Source organism: Tachyglossus aculeatus, chromosome X1 (assembly GCF_015852505.1).
Source record: "Tachyglossus aculeatus isolate mTacAcu1 chromosome X1, mTacAcu1.pri, whole genome shotgun sequence".
NCBI classification, from domain to species: Eukaryota; Metazoa; Chordata; class Mammalia; order Monotremata; family Tachyglossidae; genus Tachyglossus; species Tachyglossus aculeatus.
Genome location: NC_052101.1, coordinates 30,312,969 through 30,334,435, shown reverse-complemented (window position 1 = coordinate 30,334,435; position 21,467 = coordinate 30,312,969). Strand labels below are relative to the sequence as shown.

Here is a 21,467-nt window from a genome sequence, read left to right as displayed (position 1 = left end):
TTCCTATCAAGATTTTCTTGGACTGTGAGTTAGATATTTGAGAAAAGACATTTGATATTTTTCTTATTTTTAAGACAAAGGATAGAGTGTATCAGAGACATTAAAAGAACATATTAAAGGCTAGCCCGGCATTAACACCCAAAAGTGGATCTATGGGAATGTGAATTCTCATTTTTTCACTTCACCTTCTATGGTTTCCCAGTTGGACTGAGGCTTTTATTTTTGATACGTTTTATCCTTTAAAAATAATATATATATATATAATGCAACAGTTATGTTTTAAAGAGAAATAATAAGAAAAGCCAAAAATGTGTCCCCTGCTGGCATTAAATAGAACAAAATGCTTGAGTTGACTTGAGCTCCTTTTTAGTTCCAGTCTTTTATTTAAGGCATATCTGTTGAAAATATTCATGGCCCACAATAATATTATATAATGTTTTGTAGTGTTTTGACTTCTAAAGTGTTTCATTTTATTTATTTGATTTTATCCTTACAACGCCCTTGCAAGGTTGGGAGAGGTAGATATGATTATCCCCATTTTGCAGCTGAGGAAACTGAGGCTAAAGTGACTAAATGACAGTTGGCCAGAGGCAAACTCAATACTAAAACCCATGTCTCCCAACTCCCATTCTTGTGTTCTTTCCTCTAGACTATGCGGTCTGGCCTTCCCGATTCTCACAGCTTACTCCTCAACTTTTCAAAATGATACTCTTTCTATTGGATGTCAAATAGCAGTTAAACAAGCCATCCCTTCTATTTTTCTCCCCTAAGTGACCCAGCAACTTCTTGGTACCAAAACTTCTGGATGCTAAAGATTCGTCTCTACCAGGCTTATTCTGAGTGAGAACTGCTGTGCTCTGTGGTTACCGTGGTAACCAGCACTTCCCCAAATATCCTACCTCAGAATTCTGCCCACTTTTGTACAGCTCCGGCAGTGCCAAGAGGGTTTCTGCAGAGATGTTTTTATCCAGGATACCAAAGATGAGTGGCGGCAGGGAAGTGAAGAAGAGATTAAAAAATATCATCTGCCAGTAATCGATCATTGTGGAACCCGAGAAGCCACAGAAAAACTGATACCAGAAGAGAAGGTTGACGTAGCACTGTGGAGACAGATGATAGACCTGTTAGTTATATCGTGGAGGAATATCTTAGTTCAAATTCTTGAAGGCAAGCCCTATTGTCTATTTTTTAATATGTAACACAGGTTTCCAGTCGAAGCTGATGGACCACACAGGAGTTCAAAATATTCATTGACTGGTTGGTTGGAGACCATTCGGACGCACTCTGGGAAAAAGAGAGCAGGACAGGATAGGAAGATGCAAAGCATGAAACCCAGGGGCATGGCCTGATATTTTCAATCACATTTTACACATGTGAAGAAGAGAGTGGCCAGACCACTCAGTGTCAGTGGAAAGGTCTAGACTTTGGCACTAAACAGTCTAAACTAGGTCTGTCTTCAGGATGGACAGGATGAATCTAGCTGTGGAGAAATATGAAAGAATGCTCATCATTCAAAGTCCTGACTCCGGTTAAGGAACTAAGTGCAACTCACACACTGCATCTCATTTCTAGGACTTTTTCTCAAGATGATGCTTGGTCAGGTAGGGAAGAAAAAAGGGGAGCCCTTTCTACTGACTTTATATGTTGTGGCATGAAAGGGATGTATGAATTGAGAATCCAGACTTGGGTGGATAAGCAAAAGAAGGATCCAGATTTCCCTAATATCTATGGGTACAAAAATGTTTTAAGGAGTTCCTTTGTAACCAAACAATAATTTGGGATCTCAACCAGTTATCTTAAATTTTCTTTGCAATTAATATATCCACCAGTGGTATTTGTTGAGTACTTACTGAGTGCAAAACATTGTACTAAAATATGGGAGAGTTCTCTGTCCTCAAGGAGCCTAAAAAAACTAAAGTAAATGACAGACAACTATTTACAAATAATAGAAGCAAGAGGAAGAACAAGGCTATACTAGGAAGCAATACAAATGCATTACAATGAAATAGCTGAATAAATAATGAATGCACAAATATATGAATAAACACAAATTAAAATATATTTGTGCATAAGTGTTGAAGATAGGAATAAAATATATAAGTCCTAAGGGTGGTTTTGTGATTAATTGGGTTACAAGAACTTTTTGCCTCAGAGGAATGCATTAAATTTGATGATGGCATCACAGTCATAGTAGCACAGTTTAGTAATTAATGTGTTGCTCAAAATTCTAAGCGCCCAGGTTCTTAATCCTTTTGAAATTGGTTGCTGATGTGGAAGTCATAGTTCTACACTTTCTAATTGCTAAAGGGAGATAATATTCTATCAGCATGGAAAAAAAATATCATTTAAGCTCGGAAAGCAAGCCCAGTCAAGAAAGTTTCCCTTACCATTTCAGAAATTTAATGCCGAGAAAGCATTGCACTTATTTAAAAGAATGCCTTAAAAAAATCCAGGGACTCTGAATTCTAAGGAAACAGCCTTTCAAGCTCAGAGTGAATTTCAAGTCAACTGGAGTGACTTGGTATAGATTTGCAGAAAGGATATTACTATCAAGTTTAACCATTTGCATTATTCTCATCATGCTGCTCATTTGCATATACATTAAACTTAGAACAGAAGAGCAGGTTGTGACTGCCCCAGTGACTGCAAGCAGAGCCTAGAAAATTGAACAAAACTTAAACCTGAAGTTTTGGAGGAACCATTCATTTAAATGCATTCATCTGTTGTCTCTTAGGCATAATCATCCCCCTCTCTCACACAAACAGGCATCAGATTTTGTTGGGAGACTTCTGGGGAGTAAACGAAGTTCCTGACCTGGATTACTGTTAGGAAATAGCAACATTTTAGGGGATTAATCTAACAGTGCTATCCCTCCACCTGCCTGCAGACCCCTTGTATCCAAGATTTAAAGCACTTCATCACCTTGCCCTCTCCTATCTCACCTCGCTTCTCTCCTTCTACAACCCAGCCCATATTTCGCTCCACTAGTGCTAACCTTCTCGCTGTGCCTCAACCTCTCCTGTCTTACCGCCGACCCCTAGCCTACATCCTTCCTCTGGGCTGGAATGCCCTCCCTCCTCAAATCCGACAGAAAATTACTTTCCCCCTCTTCAAGGGATTATTGAAGACACATCTCCCCAAAGATGCCTTCCCAGACTAAGCCCCACTTTTCCTCAACTCCCACTCCCTTCTGCATCACCTTGACTTGCTTCCTTTGCTTTTCTCCCTTCCCAGCCCCACAGCAATTTATGTACAGCACTTATGCACATATCTGTAATTTTATTTATTTGTATTGATGGCTATCTCTCCCCCACTAGACTATAAGCTCATTGTGGGCAGGGAATATTACTGTTTATGGTTGTATTGAACTTTCCCAAGTGCTTATTACAGTGCTCTGCACTCAGTAAGCACTCAATAAATACAGTTGAATGATGAATATATGAAAGCTTTCCAAACTTTCAGACTGTGAGGGATCCACCTCTGTTCCTGTGATCCCCTCATATCCAAGGCTTCCAAGCTTTTAGACCATAAGGGCTTCTCCCTAGACAACTCTCTGGGGAAAGGCCTTGGGCATGGCATGTTGGTCTCAGGGTTCCGGGAAGGGACCTGATTAACTCCCCACTCAGAAAACACTCTTTGATTGCACCATGAACTACACAAGTGCTGAGAGATCTCAGTTAAAATGAAGACGTCCTCATGGTAGAATGAAGAAACACATCTTTACAAGATCCATGCCAGAGATGGGGAAAACTGAGGGGAAAAAAAGGACAAATTTGTTTCCCTTGGAACTCTCCATAAGGCAGTAGATGAGCAGGTATAGGATGTATAGGAAGAGAAGACCACTTCTCACACCCCACTGATTTATGGAGTTTGCTTCATTTGGTTCTGACTAAATCCATGCTAACCTCGCAGGTTTTTTGGCTTCTCTATGGAATGGGGTTCAGTTTATTTGGTGAGTTTGAACAGATAAGAGCCTGAGAGATCAGAGTCCTTCCATCTCAAGAAAGCAGAGCTTCATCCCAAGCTCTGCTGGGTGATGAATCAGAGAAGGTCCACAAACCCTATTTTACCAAAGGGGACTATTGTAGGCTTGAGAAGAACAAACTCCTTAGGTCACAAGATTAAAGGGGAAAACAGTGCCAGGGTTTATAAACAGTAAGTTCAACAACACAACAAAGGACGGCACTTGTATGTGCCAATGTGGCCGGGACTGTAGATCCTGCATTGGCTTTTTCTTTGTGGAAGAATGTCAACAGCAGTGGTATCATCTTCAAATTCTTAGGACAACTGTACTTTTGTATCCTAGTTCTACTCTGGCCTACTCTGGCCCTCATTACTTCTACTCTAATGATGACGCCTTTTCTCCTCCCGTGCCTAGGGTCTTCCACTTGACTTGGCCATACTAAAATAGATATTTGCTAAGTGAATCTCACCCTGGTAAAGAGGTAAGACAGGAAAAGAAGGTTCTTGGAATCCTCACCAATTTGACCACCACTTACCACATTTTTGTAGAAGTAGTAGACCACCATCTTGGCCAAACGCATATAGCACCAATGGCCGTGCACCAGCAGCAGCTTCTTGAGATGCTTAAAGCGAGAAATTGCAAAATCACTGGACATCACTGCCTGAGGAAAAAAAGACAAAGAATCATTCCCCAGCTGCCTTGCTCCACATTACAGGGTACAGTTATTAACACTGAAGACATTGCTGAAGTAGGGTGGGCACAGTTCGATTCCATTTGGCTTGTCTTATGCCGTCAAGTTATCTCCAGCTCATAGCGACGCCATGGACACATCTCTCCCAGTACACCCCACCTCCATCTGCAATTGTTGTGGTATGGTATCCATAGAGTTTTCTTGGTAAAAATATGGAAGTGATTTACCATTGCCTCCTTCTGTGCAGTAAACACGAGTCTCTGCCCTCGACTCTCTCTCATGCCGCTCCTGCCCAGCCCAGGTTTTGACTTTTAGCAGATTGCCTTTCACTTGCTAGCCACTGCCCAAGCTAGGAATGGAAATGCCTCTGCTTGACTCTCCCTTGCACAGTTGAGACTGGTAAAGAACTGGAAACTCTCTAAGCGCGACCCTGAGAGGGGTCCATTTGGCTTGCAAGGACCAAAAGTCTCATTCTCTTTATGACATAGTGCAGTTAGATAGTGATGTATCCTAAATCTCTTTTTTTTAGTGTCCCAAAAGCACTAAAAATTCCTAACCTGTACAGCTACCTAATTATTGCTGAATGATAAGAGCAAAAGCCACAGCTGAGGCCAAACAGACAATCATTTTCTTAGACTTTTAAGAAGAAAATGGAAAGATAATCACTTAAAATCCCTTATACCTCATTCAGGAATCCACTGTGCGAAGACAGATAAGAAAAGTAGGAATCTATGCCTGCTTCTAAGGGAAGGCTCTCTATAAACCCTATGAGTTGCCCTTGTCTATCAGCAGGCTAAATAGGAGCCAGCTATCAGGGACTATGAGGACTGTGTACATTCATACCTGCATGCCTTCTTGACCGGATATTCCAATTCCAATATCGGCAGCTTGGATCATGCTCACGTCGTTTGCACCATCACCTAAGGGTGAATGAAGAAGAAGTCTCTGTCTTTATTTATGAAGAAATGCAGGGGCATGCTCCACAAGAACTTCAACTTGGTGATTTTGAACAGATGAGAACAGGAGATAATGATAATAATAATAATTCTGGTATTTGTTAAGCCCTTACTATGGGCCAGGCACTGTTCTAAGCACTGGGGTGGATACAAGCACCTAAGGTTGGACACAGTCCCTGTCCCACATGGGGCACACAATCTTAATCCCCATTTTACAGATGAGGTAACTGAGACCCAGAGAAGTAAAATGACTTGACCAAGTTCACACAGCTGAAACATGGTAGAGTCCAGATTAGAACCCAGATTCTTCTGACTCTCAGGCCTGTGCTCAATTCACTAGGCCATGTTGCTTCTCCTTCCATTTGAATAGTCCTTCCATCTGAAGAAAGCAGAGCTTCATCCCCAAACCCGGCAGACACCAGGCCTCTGAAGGATGGGCCGTGACATTAATACTCACTTTAAGAAGAGGGGACTCTTCAGTAGACCTGGGAAGAACAGGATCTTAGGGTATTAGACTGTAGCTCATTGTGGGCAGGGAACAAGACCTCTAATTCTGTTATATTGTTCCTACCAAATGCATAGTATAATGTTCTGCATATAGTAAGCACTCAATAAATATGACTGATTGATTGTTAGGGAAGAATGGATTCCTCATTTCCAAGCTCTACTCTGGGACTTGACCTCGATTCTAAAAACTAAGTGCTTATATTGTCTGTTCTCCAAGTCTCACCCAAATCTATGTAGGTGTTAAAGATAATATCCTTATGGAATTTTGCTCCTTTGGTTTCTGCAGCTCCCAGATGTTTGCTCTAGATTACCTAGCAAATGCCTGTACATTTTAATGCAGCATTGATAAAGCACAAGGTAAGGTTTTAGTTTTTTTTTACTGGTGCAAGGACACCAGGCCCCACTTCCCTCTAGATTGTAAGGTCCCCCTAGACTTTAAACTTGTTTTGGGCAGGGAAAAAAGGAACGTGGTTACCAACTGGCCTTTGTGCCTAACAGTGAAAGCCCTTGAATGATTACAAAATTCAAGTGGCAGCAATGAGATGAAAGGGAAAGACCATCTAAGACTCTCAGTGGGCTTGATGGACATATGATGGCAAATATTTCCTTTGCCCTTCTACAGATGGAGATATACTGATCACAGATTGATGGAGGGAAGGAAAGAAATAAACCCAGCAGGGGCAGTGAAACTGGGAATAAATATGGGGTGGAGGAGACAGATTGATTTGTTGACTTTAACCTGGCAGATCCCTGCCTGCAGAAGGACTTGTTTGTGATTTGGTGTCCCTTTAAGAAGTATTCAGTGGTGGTGGCAGGTGGCAGAGGAAGAGCTTGTCAGCCACATTTTTGTGAGAGTTCTTCTTTTCTCCACATATCTGACCTTCAATCAAAATCCACAAGACTGCATTACCTTGCCAACTCTTTTTATAGATGCTTGGTAGCTACGAATTGCAATTATAATACTATTATTCATTCCCCAGAATGCTGAAGTCCAGAATAGAAAAATTTCCCACAATTGTTTTGAGACAAATTTATTAATCTAAAGAAGTTGCATGTCATCTGCTACTGTCTTTATTCTTCCTATAATTAGTTTTTTTAAACATCATGAAAATGCATAATTCAAATCTTCCCTAAGGTAGATCTAATGCACCCTTTTAACCTCTTGCATTAGCAAGCCAGGGAGAGTGAAGGTGTAGTGGCTCTGCTATTTCTCTTCTGTGTCTGCAATTATCCCGTTGCTATGGGAGTGCAGTAAATCATTGTAATCTCTGACCTAAAATAATTAACTCTGTGATATTTCAGCTGGGATTGTGTGTCTATGCTCAGCAGAGAATGATTTCAGCCATTAATGGGGTGTTAACAATAAGTTTGCTCCCTAATGTGCTTTCTTTTCCCTCTGACCTCTTGTCTCCCCTTCTCTGGTCAGTCCTGCAAGAGGCAAGTCATACTCCTCGACTGGATTTTCTAGTGGAAAATTTCCTTTTTTAAAAAATACATTGTTTATGTTAAGCACTTACTTTGTATCAAGTGCTGTTCTAAGTTCTGGGGCTCACAAAGTGGGAGAAAGAATAGGTATTGAGTCCCCATTTTGCAGTTGAGGAACCTGACACACAGAGAAGTTAAGTGACTTTTCCAATGTCATACAGCAGGCAAGTGGTGGAGTCAGGATTAGAATCCAGGTCCTCTGGCTCCCAGGCCTGTGCTTTATCCACTAAGCCAAGTTGCTTCCCTCCTCTTGGAAACCACCTCTTCATACAACAAGCTGAAACCTTAGTGCCAAATCAGTGTTTAAAAGGAGTTTGTCAGGCAGATAGGAAGATGTCTTTAAAATCATAAGCCTCTAGTCCCTCCCCAGGGTCTGTTCTAGATATTTTGGCATCAGTGGTCTGCTCAATTGCTATTCAACATCAGGAAGACCATCCACTAATCCACAGAATTAATATTCTAGGCTTTTCCAGTCTCTTACTCTACTTAAAACCCAGGGATGCTTCATGAATTCTCAAGAATCCGAGTAGCCTTAAGTGAGGGAAACAGCTTTCAGCACTTGTGGGTAGCATCTGTCCTTCAGGAATCATTCAGGAGGGATACTTGAGAATGCAATTACATTGCCCCAAATAAATTGGTGGAACCCAATGACTTTGAGTCACTCATAAAATATTAGGACAATATTAAGTTTCCAGAACGTTCTTTGGTTTGAGTCAAAAGGCAGCAGGACACATATGCATTGCTCAGAAACATGTGGTCCCTGCATAGAAGAAGCTTCTCTATGGGGTTTCCTCTTGATAGTAACAATGCACAACTCCTCTCCTGCTCTTGAAGCAACACAATGAGATAAAAGGGAGTGAGTACTGCACTTTCCTAAGAGCTTAGTACAATGCTCTGCACAGTTAGTGCTGAATAAATACGACTGAATGAATGTGTGAAATAATATGCACAGAAGCATCTTATTTTTAAAGAGAAGCAGCGTGGCTCAGTAGAAAGAGCCCGGGCTTTGGAGTCAGCGGTCATGGGTTCAAATCCCAGCTCTGCCAATTGCCAGCTGTGTGACTTTGGACAAGTCACTTAACTTCTCTGTGCCTCAGTTCCCTCATCTGTAAAATGGGGGTTAAGACTGTGTCCCGTGTGGGACAATCTGATCACCTTGTAACCTCCCCAGTGCTTAGAACAGTGCATTGCACATAGTAAGCGCTTAATAAATGCTATTATTATTATTATTATTATTATTATTATTATGCAATTTGAATTTGGCAGAGAAAAAGACTGCTGACATTACCTATTGAGAGTGTCATTACGTTCAACTTGTCCCGCACTAGTTTGACCATCATGCTCTTCTGCAGTGGAGTGCAACGACAACACAGAACAGAATGGCAGTATTCTGTCAAATCTAAAAACTTCTTCTCCAGATTCCCCTGGAAAATGACAGTCAAAGTCTTCCCGTCAATCACCAGTCCGATATCTGGAGCTGCAATCTCAGTGGGTGAAGGTGGGACTGAGGAAGATGAGAAGAGAGAGAAACACTTCCGTTCCGTCTTCCTAGGGCCGTAACATTTCTGCACTTCCTCCAAAGCACAGTTGAGGATGGATTCACAAGTTTCCTGTGAATGAAAACCAGGACTCCTTGAAATTTTCCCACCTTCTTCGTCTTCTTCATAGCATTTTGAAGCAACAATAATGAATTTTGATCTAGAACCTGTGAGCCTGTTGTTGGGTAGGGACCGTCTCTATATGTTGCGGACTTGTACTTCCCAAGCACTTAGTACAGTGTTCTCCACAGAGTAAGTGCTCAATAAATATGATTGAATGAATGAATCAAAACTAGTTAAAGCATGAACATTTGACCAGTGCAAAAACCAACTGATCTAGTGAAGTTATCTCTTGAAAGTTTGCCTAGAAAACATTACCTTTGACAGCCACATATAGTATGGAAGCCCTTACCAAACACCCATTCAAACTAGATCACCACGTCCATCCTTTCTTTAAAAGACTATCTCGGGAGGCATGCTTAAAAATACACTGAAGAGACCCAGCAATGCCTACAGCAAATGTTTGAGCCCACAGCTTGGGTTCCCTCCACCAAACACTCTACAGCAAACACTAGAATAGTTTCAGGTTAGGGGGCAGTTTCAGTTCCTCTTAGTTCTCTGCTGGGAAATATCGCTAGTGATACTATTATTACTGGTTGAAAAGCACTGACTTAGAGGATCCCATCTTGACAAACTTTGAGTAGGGTATTGCAGAATTCTTCTGGCCGGCACTGTGTTGTCAAATTACTTTCCTCTAAGTGAATGTTAACAGTGCGGGAGGCCCCAAATGACTGTCAATAGAGCATCCTTCCCTCGATCATAAGGCAGAGAGGTTGGGTGCTCATCAGTCTTTACCTTTGGTGTCAACTCATTTGAGTGATGATGATTCCTTTTTTAATGGCCATTCTAATTTTGATGTTGCTCTGCAAACATATTCAGGATGCAGCCTCAGAGACTGGCTTTGAAAGTAGGAGATGCTGGATCCCCAAGTGCTCTGACCCGTGACAAAGGCTCACTGCAGTTCACTGTCCTGTGAGCAGCCTGGAATGGAAGGGCTTTTTCCCAAGGAAATATCAACTGTCCATGGGGTCAGGCTGCTTCCAGAGTGGTTTAGATTGTCTTTAGGTCAGGCCTGGGTCAGAAACTCAAATGGCAGGGGAAAACTCCCCAGATTTTTCATTTCATGTTTTCTTGGAAATCTTCCCTTGTCATCTTTTTAACCATTGAAAGAAAAGGTTGAGAAAGTGGATACTCCCTCTCTGGGTCAAGTTGGACCTTTCTAAAGTCATCTCCTCTGAGAAATTCATTTTCCCAAGGATCATCAAACATGCCCTATCAACGGGAGGTTCTTATTAGTTCTTTTGGAGGAATCAAATTTCAATTAACATAGGGCCATGCCTACACTTTATTGCTTATTGTTATACTGTACCCTCCTATGCTCTTAGTATGGCACTCTGCACACAGTAAGTGCTCAATAAATACGATTGACTGACTACAATCTAGCCCATCCTGCATTTTTTGGCAAATTAAGTACTTAGGGAGACTCAGTGTCCATTTCAACAGAGTGCACTTTCAATTAAAGGAGTTGGAGAGTCCTGAGTTCTAATCCTGCCTCAGTTACCTCATCTATAAAATGAGGATTGAGACTGAATCCCACATGGGACAAGGGGCTGTGTCCGACCTGATATGCCTGTATCTGCCCCAGCACTTAATACAGTGCCTAACTCTTAGTAAACAGTTAACAAATACCACAGTTATTAATATTATCATTGCCTGCTGTATGACCTTGGGCACGTTACTTAACTTCTCTGTGCTTTTGATGTTGCTCTGCAAACATATTCACACAATATGATACTATTGTCTACACAAACAAGGATCCAAGCCTCCACACATATTTTTACCCCATGCTTAATAGTATGAAGGAGGGTAGGGGGAGGGAGACTCTAACAGTTTAGATAGAAAATGAAAACATGCTCTATTTGCAAATACTGTGGATTATTTTTTGCCCCTAGTAACCAATGTGAATGGAACTCCTATATAGGAAGGATGAATATTGCCTTCTATCCTCATTCTCCACTCCTCATACTTTCCCTAATCTGAAGTGTGTGTGTCGGAAGGTTGCAAAGGTTTTTAGAAGGTGTACCATAAGAGGGAATAGTAACGATAGGCCCCCACAGCTTTCCCTAGTCATGCCCCTCAAATGGTTCCAGGCAAACCCGCAGAGCGATTCATCAACCTGGAGTGATGCATAGGGTCGGGTGGGGAAATGCATTCTCTCCTCCATATCCTACCTAGGGAAAAGGGGTCTCCATGAGGACTTCAGATGCCTTAATCTCCCCCTATAAAGTGAGCAGGATCAATCAATCAATCAATCACATTTATTGAGTGCTTTCTGTGTGTAGAGCATTGTACTAAGCATTTGGGAGAGTACAGAGGAGTTAGTAAACATCAATCCCTGCCCTCAAATAGCTTACAGATCAGTGGGGGAAGTTGACCTGTGTGTCTCTTGATGGTGGGGGGATAACTGGCACTGGTAAACAAAATCAAAAAAAAGCAAACAGGAAGATGGGCTTGTGAAATTTTTTACTACAGGGACTAATATCTAGCATGGCTCTTGCAAACTGTCACAATAGGATTTGGCATTTTAGAGTGGCATTATTAATCCCAGCATTTAAAAATTCAGGACAATTTGGAGATTGAGAACTGCCCATACCTGAGAGGTGGATTCTGCTCTCTGATATTCATGCACAATATCTATCAAAGTCTTATTGAGCCCTTAGAGAAAAGTGTTCTCCTCTACTCAGCTGTTCTGTTCAGTCGTTGCTAAGGGCAGCTCCAAGAACATTGTGGTGAATTTATGGCTAAGGTTGGTATCTATCAATTGAGGAGTCAACCACAAAGTTTTTTTTAAATGGTACATATTAAGAACTTACTATGTTCCAGACACTGTACTAAACACTGGGGTAGATGCAAGCTAATCAAATTGGACACAGTCTATGTCCCACATGGGGTTCACAGTCTTAATTCCTATTTTACAGATGAGGTAACTGAGGCACAGAGAAGTTAAGTAACTTGCCCAAGGTCATACAGCAGGCAATAATAATATTAATAATTGTGGTGTTTGTTAAGTGTTTACTAAGAGTTAGGCACTGTATTAAGCGCTGGGGCAGATACAGGCAAATCAGGTCAGACACAGCCCCTTGTCCCATGTGGGACTCAGTCTCAATCCTCATTTTACAGATGAGGTAACTGAGGCAGGATTAGAACCCAGGTTCTCCAACTCCCAGGCCTGTGCTCTATCAACTAGGCCACTCTGTTTCTCAGATGGCATAATACACCTGTGTAACCACTGAGCATTCCTATTGAGAGCTCACCTCCTCCAGGAAGCCTTCCCAGACTGAACCCCCTCCTTCCTCTCCCCCTCTTCCCCCTCCCCATCCCCCCCGCCTTATCTCCTTTCCCTCCCCACAGCACCTGTATATATGTCTGTACAGATTTATTACTTTATTTTACTTGTACATATTTACTATTCTATTTATTTTATTTTGTTAATATGTGTTGTTTTGTTGTCTGTCTCCCCCTTCTAGACTGTGAGCCCGCTGTTGGTTAGGGACCGTCTCTATATGTTGCCAACTTGTACTTCCCAAGCGCTTAGTACAGTGCTCTGCACACAGTAAGTGCTCAGTAAATATGATTGAATGAATGAATGAATTCCTAGACAAGGAAGAAACAGGCGCACCAAGAAGGACTAGCATGGGAGCTTGGGATTTTTAATGGAGGATGTACCATCCTGAGAGTACTTGATAACTCGAGGAGGTTGAATATTACTGACAATATGGCAGGACTAAATGTTACCTAGCAACAAATTAATGTCCTCCAAAGACTAATTTATCAGAGTGCATCCATGGATCCTTGCTAGAATGTTCTCACCTTAATATAACTGACACCAGCCCTTTTTTTCTGAGCCTGACTCACACTTAAAGATGTCCTCCTACAGGTATTACCCTAGAGTGAAATTATCATTGCAAACTACATTTCCATATCAAGCAGTGAAGGCAAACATCAACACTATTATAGGATCAAGTGCTTAAAGCAAGCTGCAAATTACTTTCTTTCATAAGCATAATATTAAAGTCTAAATTTTTCCTATATTATTTTCATTTTGAAAATTCATTGTGGTTTAATCTAATCACATCGTATAATCTGCATACCTGACAGGCATTTAAATGACCCTGTTCTTTACTATCTGAAAAGCCCCTGGCACATTTTTCAAAGTGAATTACCTTTCATTTTTTCCAGCTGAATTTCTGGGGGTGAAAAATAAAAAGATTTCCCAGATCTCCCCCTACCAGGACCCATGTCTGAACACACCTGGCTTTCTGTATTGAGGGTGTAAACACAATCTTTTGGATCCAAGAGTTTACAGGAATATGCAATGTTGACGGCTGTCTCTTGTTTGTCTCCCGTGAGGACCCAGACTCTGATCCCGGCCTCTTTCAGAGCTGCAATGGTGTCAGGCACACCATCTTGCAGCCGATCTTCAATCCCTGTTGCTCCTGGGAAAGAGGAGAGACAAGTTGATTTCCCTGTATCATAAAAGAGGGATATTTGTTAGGTATTGTCTTTCCCCCAGACATTTTGGCTTGTAAATAGAGACTCAAATTACACTGCCTTCTGGTTGATGATAATGCTCTTTAAAAGGGGGACTAATGAAGAATGCAAATTCTGTACATTTTTGCATTATCTCACAACCCTTTGGGAATATACAGCACAATAGCGAATATTTGCTAAGCGATAAAGCAAACTGAATTTAGAGTTTTAAATCTGCCGTCAAAGACTAATGGCTATTCATTTAACTGTGTGCTGGAGCACTGCATTTCATTTTCTTTAATAATATAGGATGACTCCTTATTAGCAAAGACATTGCACTATCAGCTGGTTGAAAATATCTTCTCTTCCGGCAGAACCAAGAGATGCAAGTCAACTTTAAATTCAAACCATTTAATTTCATTCAGGAGGTTGGAAGCTCTTTCCAGTCCCAGTGAACCTCCAGGCAAGAAAAATAGGAATGCTTAATTTCCCTGAAATGCTCACACTGAGGATCATAAATCAAAACTGAAGTAAACAATCATATGAAACGCTCTGGCGTTCACCTCCTCTTTTCCTCTTGAGGTCGGATAGATAAAAGTAAAGTGACTCTGAAGATGATATGCATTAAAGGAGAAAGGTGTTTTTTTTTTAAGAATATTTATTTGTGTGAAGATGACAATGTGATAGGCCAACCAAGAAAGGTTTCCCAGCCAGGAACACTGATGGATTCTGGCACTGACTGTATTAGCCTTTCTAGAACCCTAAGATGAAAAGTATTTATCGCTGGTCTGTCCTAACAGCATTTCTTAACAGTCACTCCCAAGACCTGCCTTCCAGAACATAGGAAACCTTAATAAAAGAGGTAGTACATAAGATGCTGACAGGGAAAAAGAAGGGAAAGCTGTCAATTTAAATGGAAGGAGCTTGATTATTTTGAACCTGAACAGCTCTTACTTTAATCAACCTCTTGAAGAGTAGGGCAAACAACAGAGATGAATGGGAGGTTACAAAGGATTTTGCCAGCAAGAACTGTGCATTGAACTAATAGAAGATTTCTTGGAGACTAGAGCAGTACTTTTGTGTTGAAGATTGGTTAGACCTCAAGAAGGGGACTTTCAATTTTGTAACTATTTAATGTAATGTTGGTATTGGAAGCACGAATCCTCTTAACAATCTGCAATATTTTTCTTTTCTAAGCCATAATGACATCATTATTAGCTACCTAATAAGGTGAGCTCTGTCTCCAGGTGCTGAGCTGTCTCCATTAGCAGCTCATCACGATTGTCAATTGCCGCCTCGGCTTCCCGACGGAAATTGGCCCATTTTGCAAAGTCCTCTTCACTCAATACCTTTGGAAGAGAGCAGAAGGTCATTGGCAAACTTTGGCCCATTGGAACCCATCAGCCCCTGTCAGTTCTGGTTGACTGAAAAGGTGATATCCCAGACAGCTCACTATGAGGGAGACCATTTCTAGACATTGTGCCCAGCTGATTTATTTCAATCCATACTTTGAACAAATGGGGACAGTAGCTTCCTTTTTAGAGCCTCAATTAATCCTGTATGATTCTGATCATGACAAACTCTACTACCACCGTCACCCCCACCATAGTGCTTATGGCTGGCCAGTCATTACACTTATAGGTTTTGGTTGGGTGCTTTTCAGTATCTTTGTTATGTTTCGCCATTGTCCCTTGAGCTTCGTGTTTACTTTCAGATTGTGAGCAATTCTCATTTGCCTTTTCCTGTTGCCGTTTCTGGCTTTCCTCTGTGATTCTTCCAAAGCACCTATCTAGTGCAGTGCTTTGCACAGAATGCTCTAGCGGTTCTGCTTTTTTTCCAGCTGTCACCAGTTATCCCAAGCTGGCTGCCATAGGAAACAAAAGACTGAAATTGGAATTCGAGAATTTACTCAGCCCTCTGTTGTAACTTTATAATGAAGAACAGCTGAAGCGATATTCAGGCCTCTTCTATTTACATTCCAAGGTTAACACATAAAGCAAAAGACTCATCAGTCTCACTTTCTTCCTACCTTCTTAGCAATGCACAGAGTCCTCAGGCCATCTCTTGCATACCAGTCCAGATGTTTTTGGGTTTTAGCTTGCATTTTTCTCAGCTTCCTTTCCATCTCTTTGTGAGCTGTCAAATATTAATACCCACCACAGTCAAATGGTAGTGCCACAGGACTCCTCTCAGCTTGTTACCACAGTCACAAATATTTAAAGCTGGAATCCCACTGACTGTCTATTACCAGAGGCAATTGAAGTCTCTCTAACAAAGCCCATCCTGAAAAGTGGCTTTAATTCTACCCCACTGCTCCCTGATGTGAGGGTTAAAATATCCTGGATGGATCCCTCTTATGCGGTAAGCTCAGGTTATTTAGGCTGCTTACTGATAGTCTGGAACACAGGAGTGGCAACCTGTTTGTGCAGAAGAGCCAAACAAAATGAAATGTTCAAACAGTAGAGGTGCAAAGAGTCATTTATACCCTTTTAAAAAAAAGAGGAGGTGCGGGGGAAGAGAAGAGGAAAGAAAAAGGGGGAAGAGGATGGAGGGAGAAAGAAAGAGAAAGATAAAAAAGGGAGAAAGAGAGAAGAGAGGGAGGAAGGGGAAGAGGAGAAGAAGATGGTGGGGAAGGAGAGGAAGATGGTAGGGGGGAGAAAAACATTGGGATGAAGAAACTTAGACTCCTTGTAGATAGGGAGGTGTCTACCACCTCTGTTTTACTGTACTTTGTCAAGCGCTTAGTACAGCGCTCCACAACTACACTTTCCCTGCTGTCCGGCACCACGTCTCACTGCCAGAGGAGAAGCAATCGAGCTGCTACCTTGGCTCCTTTTCTGCCTCAAAGGACTAAGGTTGGCCAGCTATTTCCTGCTCAAAAACCTAGCTTTACCTTTTTGATGCCGAGTCCACAGGGACAATGGTCCCAATCACAGGAGGACAGGAGTCACATCTGGTGTCCATAAGAGCCATTGTTTGCCAACCCCTGTTCTAGTCTTAATGAACTCCTTCCCCATTTTAAGTCAAGAGCAACACAATGGTCCTGCTCTGTGATTTAAAATCTTGGTGATTTAAAATCATGGCCTGGAATCTCTCCTCCAGGGAACCAGAACCATTCTGGAAAAATCCACTTCTCACTAGCAAATAAAATGGTGGTTGTCATCATCATGGCATAACTTTATGCTGTATTTCACCCTAAAGAAGCTCAAAGCTCTTTTATTCTCATCAAAATCCTCCTGAGGGAGCTTGGTGAAGGAAGTTACACACCACTTATTGCTAAGGACACCAAGGCCCAGAGTGGCGGTCATCCAAAACTGTAAGTGGTAAGTCCATTTGGGATAGATCCTGCTGAGATGGGACCTTTTCCTCTACATTTCCAGGAAAAGCCAGAGATTAGGAGGCTGGGGGTAACTTTATCAAGGGGATCCAGGGTTTCTCTTCACAGTAGGAGCCTCCCTCAGTCTCTACCTCTCAGGAGTCTTTTCCCCTTTCAATCCAATACTGCTCTCTAGAAAGCATTGGGTGGCAATTACCTCTGGCTGGGTCTTGGAGCAAATCCATCATGACTGAGTCAGCTCCTTTGGTGTAAACGATAATCTCATTGGTCAGGGGGTGCCTCACGATCACCGACATCCTCTTCCTGATGGAATCAAAGCCCAGAGTGCCCAAGAGGTCAAAAGTGAGGAGAGTTCCCTGGGGGAGTCGTACAGTCACCTGCTCAGGGGTCCTGGATACCAAGGTGAAGCTGTACGCCTGGGCGGCATGAACTAGAGCAGCTTCATCGGGGCTCTCGGCCTCATAGCAGAAGTCTGGCTCCACCTGGTCCAATGCTGCCGGCTCCAGAACCTCCTGCAATGAGGCTTCCCCAGCCTGCAGACTCTCTCTGTGAGCCCCCCTATCCGCCCTGCCATCGTCCGACAAACTTGCCATGCTGTGGAGAGAAACGGCGTCTTTATCGTTGGAGTCTGTGGCTATGGCCTTCTCTGGCGTTTGGTTTGCCCTCTCATGCGATCCCAGGTCAATCTCACCCGACGTTGTGGAGGAGAAGGACTGACTGAGGCTGGGTAATTTTAGCCTTAGGAAAAGCTGGTGTATTTTCTCCAAGGAGGCCCCCAGCGACTTCATCTGTGGAGGACTGATGACCTGGAGATAGAGAAGAAAAGTGGAATGTAAAAATGTGAAACTGTCTGTGGCTTGTTCCATAGGAAAACATAGCAAAGTTTTCTCCCTCCTGGCCCTCACCAACTAGATTTCATTCTTGATCATTAAGTTTGTGGATTTTAATGCTGAGGGCTGTTCTGGTGGGGGGCAAAACTCCCAAGGACCCTTTTTGGGCATATCAGGAGCATGATATTAATTAGTAGAAGCCTTCATCTCTGAATTCTGTCTGATAGTTTACTGTCTTTGAATTTCTGTCTATTTCACTGATTCAGGTCCTAAATTACAATAGCCAAAAGAGAGCTGTATGAACACCAGCCATCCATCAGAGTGATATTTCCCTATCTCTCAATTACATAATACCGCTAACCTCCTCCTGTCTAGTTCCTTCCCTCACCCAAAGAGTACTTCAATATGCAGTGCACACTATTTTTTTTTTTTACAGAAACCCCAAAGGAGAAGGATGCAGCCCTACTAGCCCATCCACAGGGGTTACCCGTTGCCTTGGCTCGGTAGTTGTGGAGACCATAACGGTGTTGCAGATAGCCAGGGCAAGGAAAAAGTCAGCAATGGAAGAGCTAGTGGTGAAAGTGGTCTTGGTGGGTCTAAGCGTTGATAGGGTCTCCTCTGGGTGGAAGGCATCTCTAACCCTCATCAGCAGCCTTTTATCAGGAGCCACATCCTTTTCCTGAAAGAGAAAGGAAGGAATTGGGTGAGGATCTCTTCAGATGGGGATAACTAAATAAGTGCTCCTTTTCCTAAGTCTCTCTGACTTCAGTAGGCAATGGCCGGGAGGAGGAAGAACATCCAGTTCCGGCTCCTAAGTGACATTGTAAAATCAAACATTGAACCTGACTGCTACTTTCTTTTGGGGTCAAGCATAACCCTATCCATAGCTGAAATTTTCATATGATGTAATTTTTCTATCTGCATATGATGATATTGGTGTTCTCTCCCCCATTGAACTGATAAAGCACCTGCTTAAGTGCTTTCCCCATAAGTACACTGGCTTCCTCACAAGACTAGCCCAGCCAAGGAAGAACCAATGCTATCATGTGCATTTTGGCTTTGATTAACAATCTCTAATCCCCACATCAATTAGTTAATGGGGCAGGTGCTTTTTCAGGGCCACAGCTGCTGCAGTTCCATGCTGGTTGGTTACCTTGTAGCCAAGGGATTTGGGGGAAGGAGAAGAGAGGGGACAGGTGATGAGATGATCCTTCACCCCTGCTTCTCTCCCTGAAAGTCTAACCCTATAGGCTGGGGCCTGCTGAGCCTGTTCTGAGGCTACTCCTCCTCTTGCACTTTGGCTCTGGCAACATATCAGAGCTGCAGGGAGGAGAGGGCACTCCAGCATGGAATGGGGAGACATGGAGGGAATGAGAGTTTCACCTGGCCCAGTTTGAGATTAGGGTTGGAATAGTTGAGGCAGCTCACTCAATTGAGACATGTTTTGGGAGTATTTTTTTTTGAGGTGGGCCCTTAGCAGGTTCACCAGCCCCATGAGGCCTTGTGTGAATCTGGCCCCGTCTCTGATCCTTTTTCTTGTGTTTAACATTTTTTTCCCCTATCAACTTGTCTATTTTCTGTTCCTTTCCCTTTTCCCTCTCACACAGTTTCTTCTTCCTCTTTCCCCTCTCCTTGTCTCTTTTTCTCTGTACTTTTCCCCTCCATCTCTCATCTCTAAATTTCTGTCCTTTTCATGTTTTTCTTTCCCTCCCTCTCACACCCTTTCTCTTCTCCTATCTTCCTCTTTTTCCTTTCCCTGTCTCATATTCTATGTCCTTTCCAGTTTATCTTTGTTCTCTGACATTCTCTGGAGCCCTCTCTCTGCAGAGCCTGGCAGCTCCTAGATGCTTCTCTCTTTGGATAATCCTTTCTCCCTAGACTGTCGATCTCACTAGAAATCTTTTCCTCCTAAGTGGCTACTGGGCTGTTTCTCTTCCTGGCAGCTTGGTGGGAGGGAGAGAAAGCGTGACTGGGATTGCTGTACTGTATTGGGTCCTTCCCTTCCCCCAACTCAGTATAGACCCTTGTAGCAGCCACAAACCAAGGTTATTATTTTTCAGCTTGAAGGTTCGTTCGTTACTCATATAAGGCAAAGACTATTATCCCCTTTAGCTTCCAAGCATAATCTTCAGAGGAAAAATTCACATTTGGTGCTTTATAAACAATACTCTGGGCAGAGGAAACAAGCTTGGATATTTAAGGAAAATGCTTTTACGGAAATCTATTCATTTTACTCGGGCTGCATGTAAATGAGACTGTTTTCACCTGTCTGATTAATAACCAGTCCCTCTTATGCTGACAATATTGTTTAATACATTCTCAGTGAATCACATAGGAGAAGCAACAGTATATACTCCAATTTGCATAAAATTCCTCTGTTCAGAGCACTCTCCTCTTCCTTTTTGTTTTGGCAGCTGCCCCAGCATTGCAGGCGTTAGAAACAGATACTATGTTAACCTTTATCCAGGAACCTCTGTGTCATCTTATCTGTGCAAAGTTCTTCAATTTTCTTTATCCTGGGGCAACCTGGTTTAATAGTAACAATAACTGTGGTATTCGTTAAGTGCTTACTATATGCCAGGCGCAGTACTAAGAGCTGGGGTGGACACAAGCAAATCACTTTGAACACAGTCCCTGTCCCTCTAGGAGCTCACAGTCTCTATTCTCATTTTACAGATGAGGCAACTGAGGCCCAGAGAAGTGAAATGATTTGCCCAAGGTCACACAGCAGAGAAGTGGTGGAGTCAGGATTAGAACCCATGACTTTCTGATTCCCAAGCCCATGCTCTATCCACTACACCATGCTGCTTCCTGTGGTTTCTTGCCCAGCACTCTGATATTTGGAGTCCTCACATTCAAGAGTGGATCTTTCAGGAAATGGTCTCTGCCTAACTCTGGACTCCCTGTAATAGCAGAAGCTATAAGGAGAAGTGACAGCCGAGCATCAATAGTGACGTAATGGAAAGAGTTTAGGCTTGGCAGTCAGAAACCTTGGGTTCTAATCCTGGCTCTGCCACTTGTCTGTGTGATCTTAAGTAAGTCACTTCACTTTTCCGGGCCCCATCTGTAAAATGTGGAATAGGACTCTGAGCCCCACGTGAGACATGGACCGTGTCTAATCTGATTAGAATGTATCTATCCAGTGCTTAGTACAGTGCCTGGCACACAGTAAACACTTAGCAAATGCTATTAGAAAGAAAAAGAAGCTTGCCAGACCACTGATGTTGGAAGTCATGAGATTGTTTGCAAAGAGCCAGATTTCATTTTTAATGGAATTTTGCACCAATCAATTCTGGTTTTGCCTCAGATTGGCAAGGGACAAACATAACATCAGGCCCCATCTAAAATTAACTGTCATTGTATCACACCTTCAGGAATAATGTGTTTTCGAATCGGAAACCACTAGTGCTCCCTGGGATTTCCTTGGACCCTCTGAAGTATTGCACTTCAAAGCTTTCCTCCTCTTCAATCTTTCCTGTTAGATTGTAAGCTCCTTGAGGTCTGGGTTCATGTTACCTATTCTATTTTACTCTCCCAGGTGCTTAGCAAAGTTGACTGCAAAGAGTAAG

At 42.5% G+C, this 21,467-nt stretch overlaps 1 protein-coding gene across 2 annotated transcripts in view; it reads right to left on the bottom strand.

Annotated features, from left to right (window-relative positions):
• The window catches only part of ATP10B (ATPase phospholipid transporting 10B (putative)), an 83,956-nt gene that overhangs the window by 7,550 nt on the left and 54,939 nt on the right, over positions 1 to 21,467 (bottom strand). For both annotated transcript variants that reach the window (XM_038740149.1, XM_038740147.1), the window contains 9 exons: positions 18,386 to 18,577; positions 17,265 to 17,874; positions 15,761 to 15,867; positions 14,954 to 15,080; positions 13,513 to 13,697; positions 8,892 to 9,213; positions 5,499 to 5,575; positions 4,500 to 4,625; positions 900 to 1,100 (listed from right to left, as the gene is read on the bottom strand). In XM_038740149.1, the coding sequence (XP_038596077.1) occupies positions 900 to 1,100; positions 4,500 to 4,625; positions 5,499 to 5,575; positions 8,892 to 9,213; positions 13,513 to 13,697; positions 14,954 to 15,080; positions 15,761 to 15,867; positions 17,265 to 17,874; positions 18,386 to 18,577 (1,947 nt within the window). The remainder of the gene's footprint in view (positions 1 to 899; positions 1,101 to 4,499; positions 4,626 to 5,498; positions 5,576 to 8,891; positions 9,214 to 13,512; positions 13,698 to 14,953; positions 15,081 to 15,760; positions 15,868 to 17,264; positions 17,875 to 18,385; positions 18,578 to 21,467) is intronic.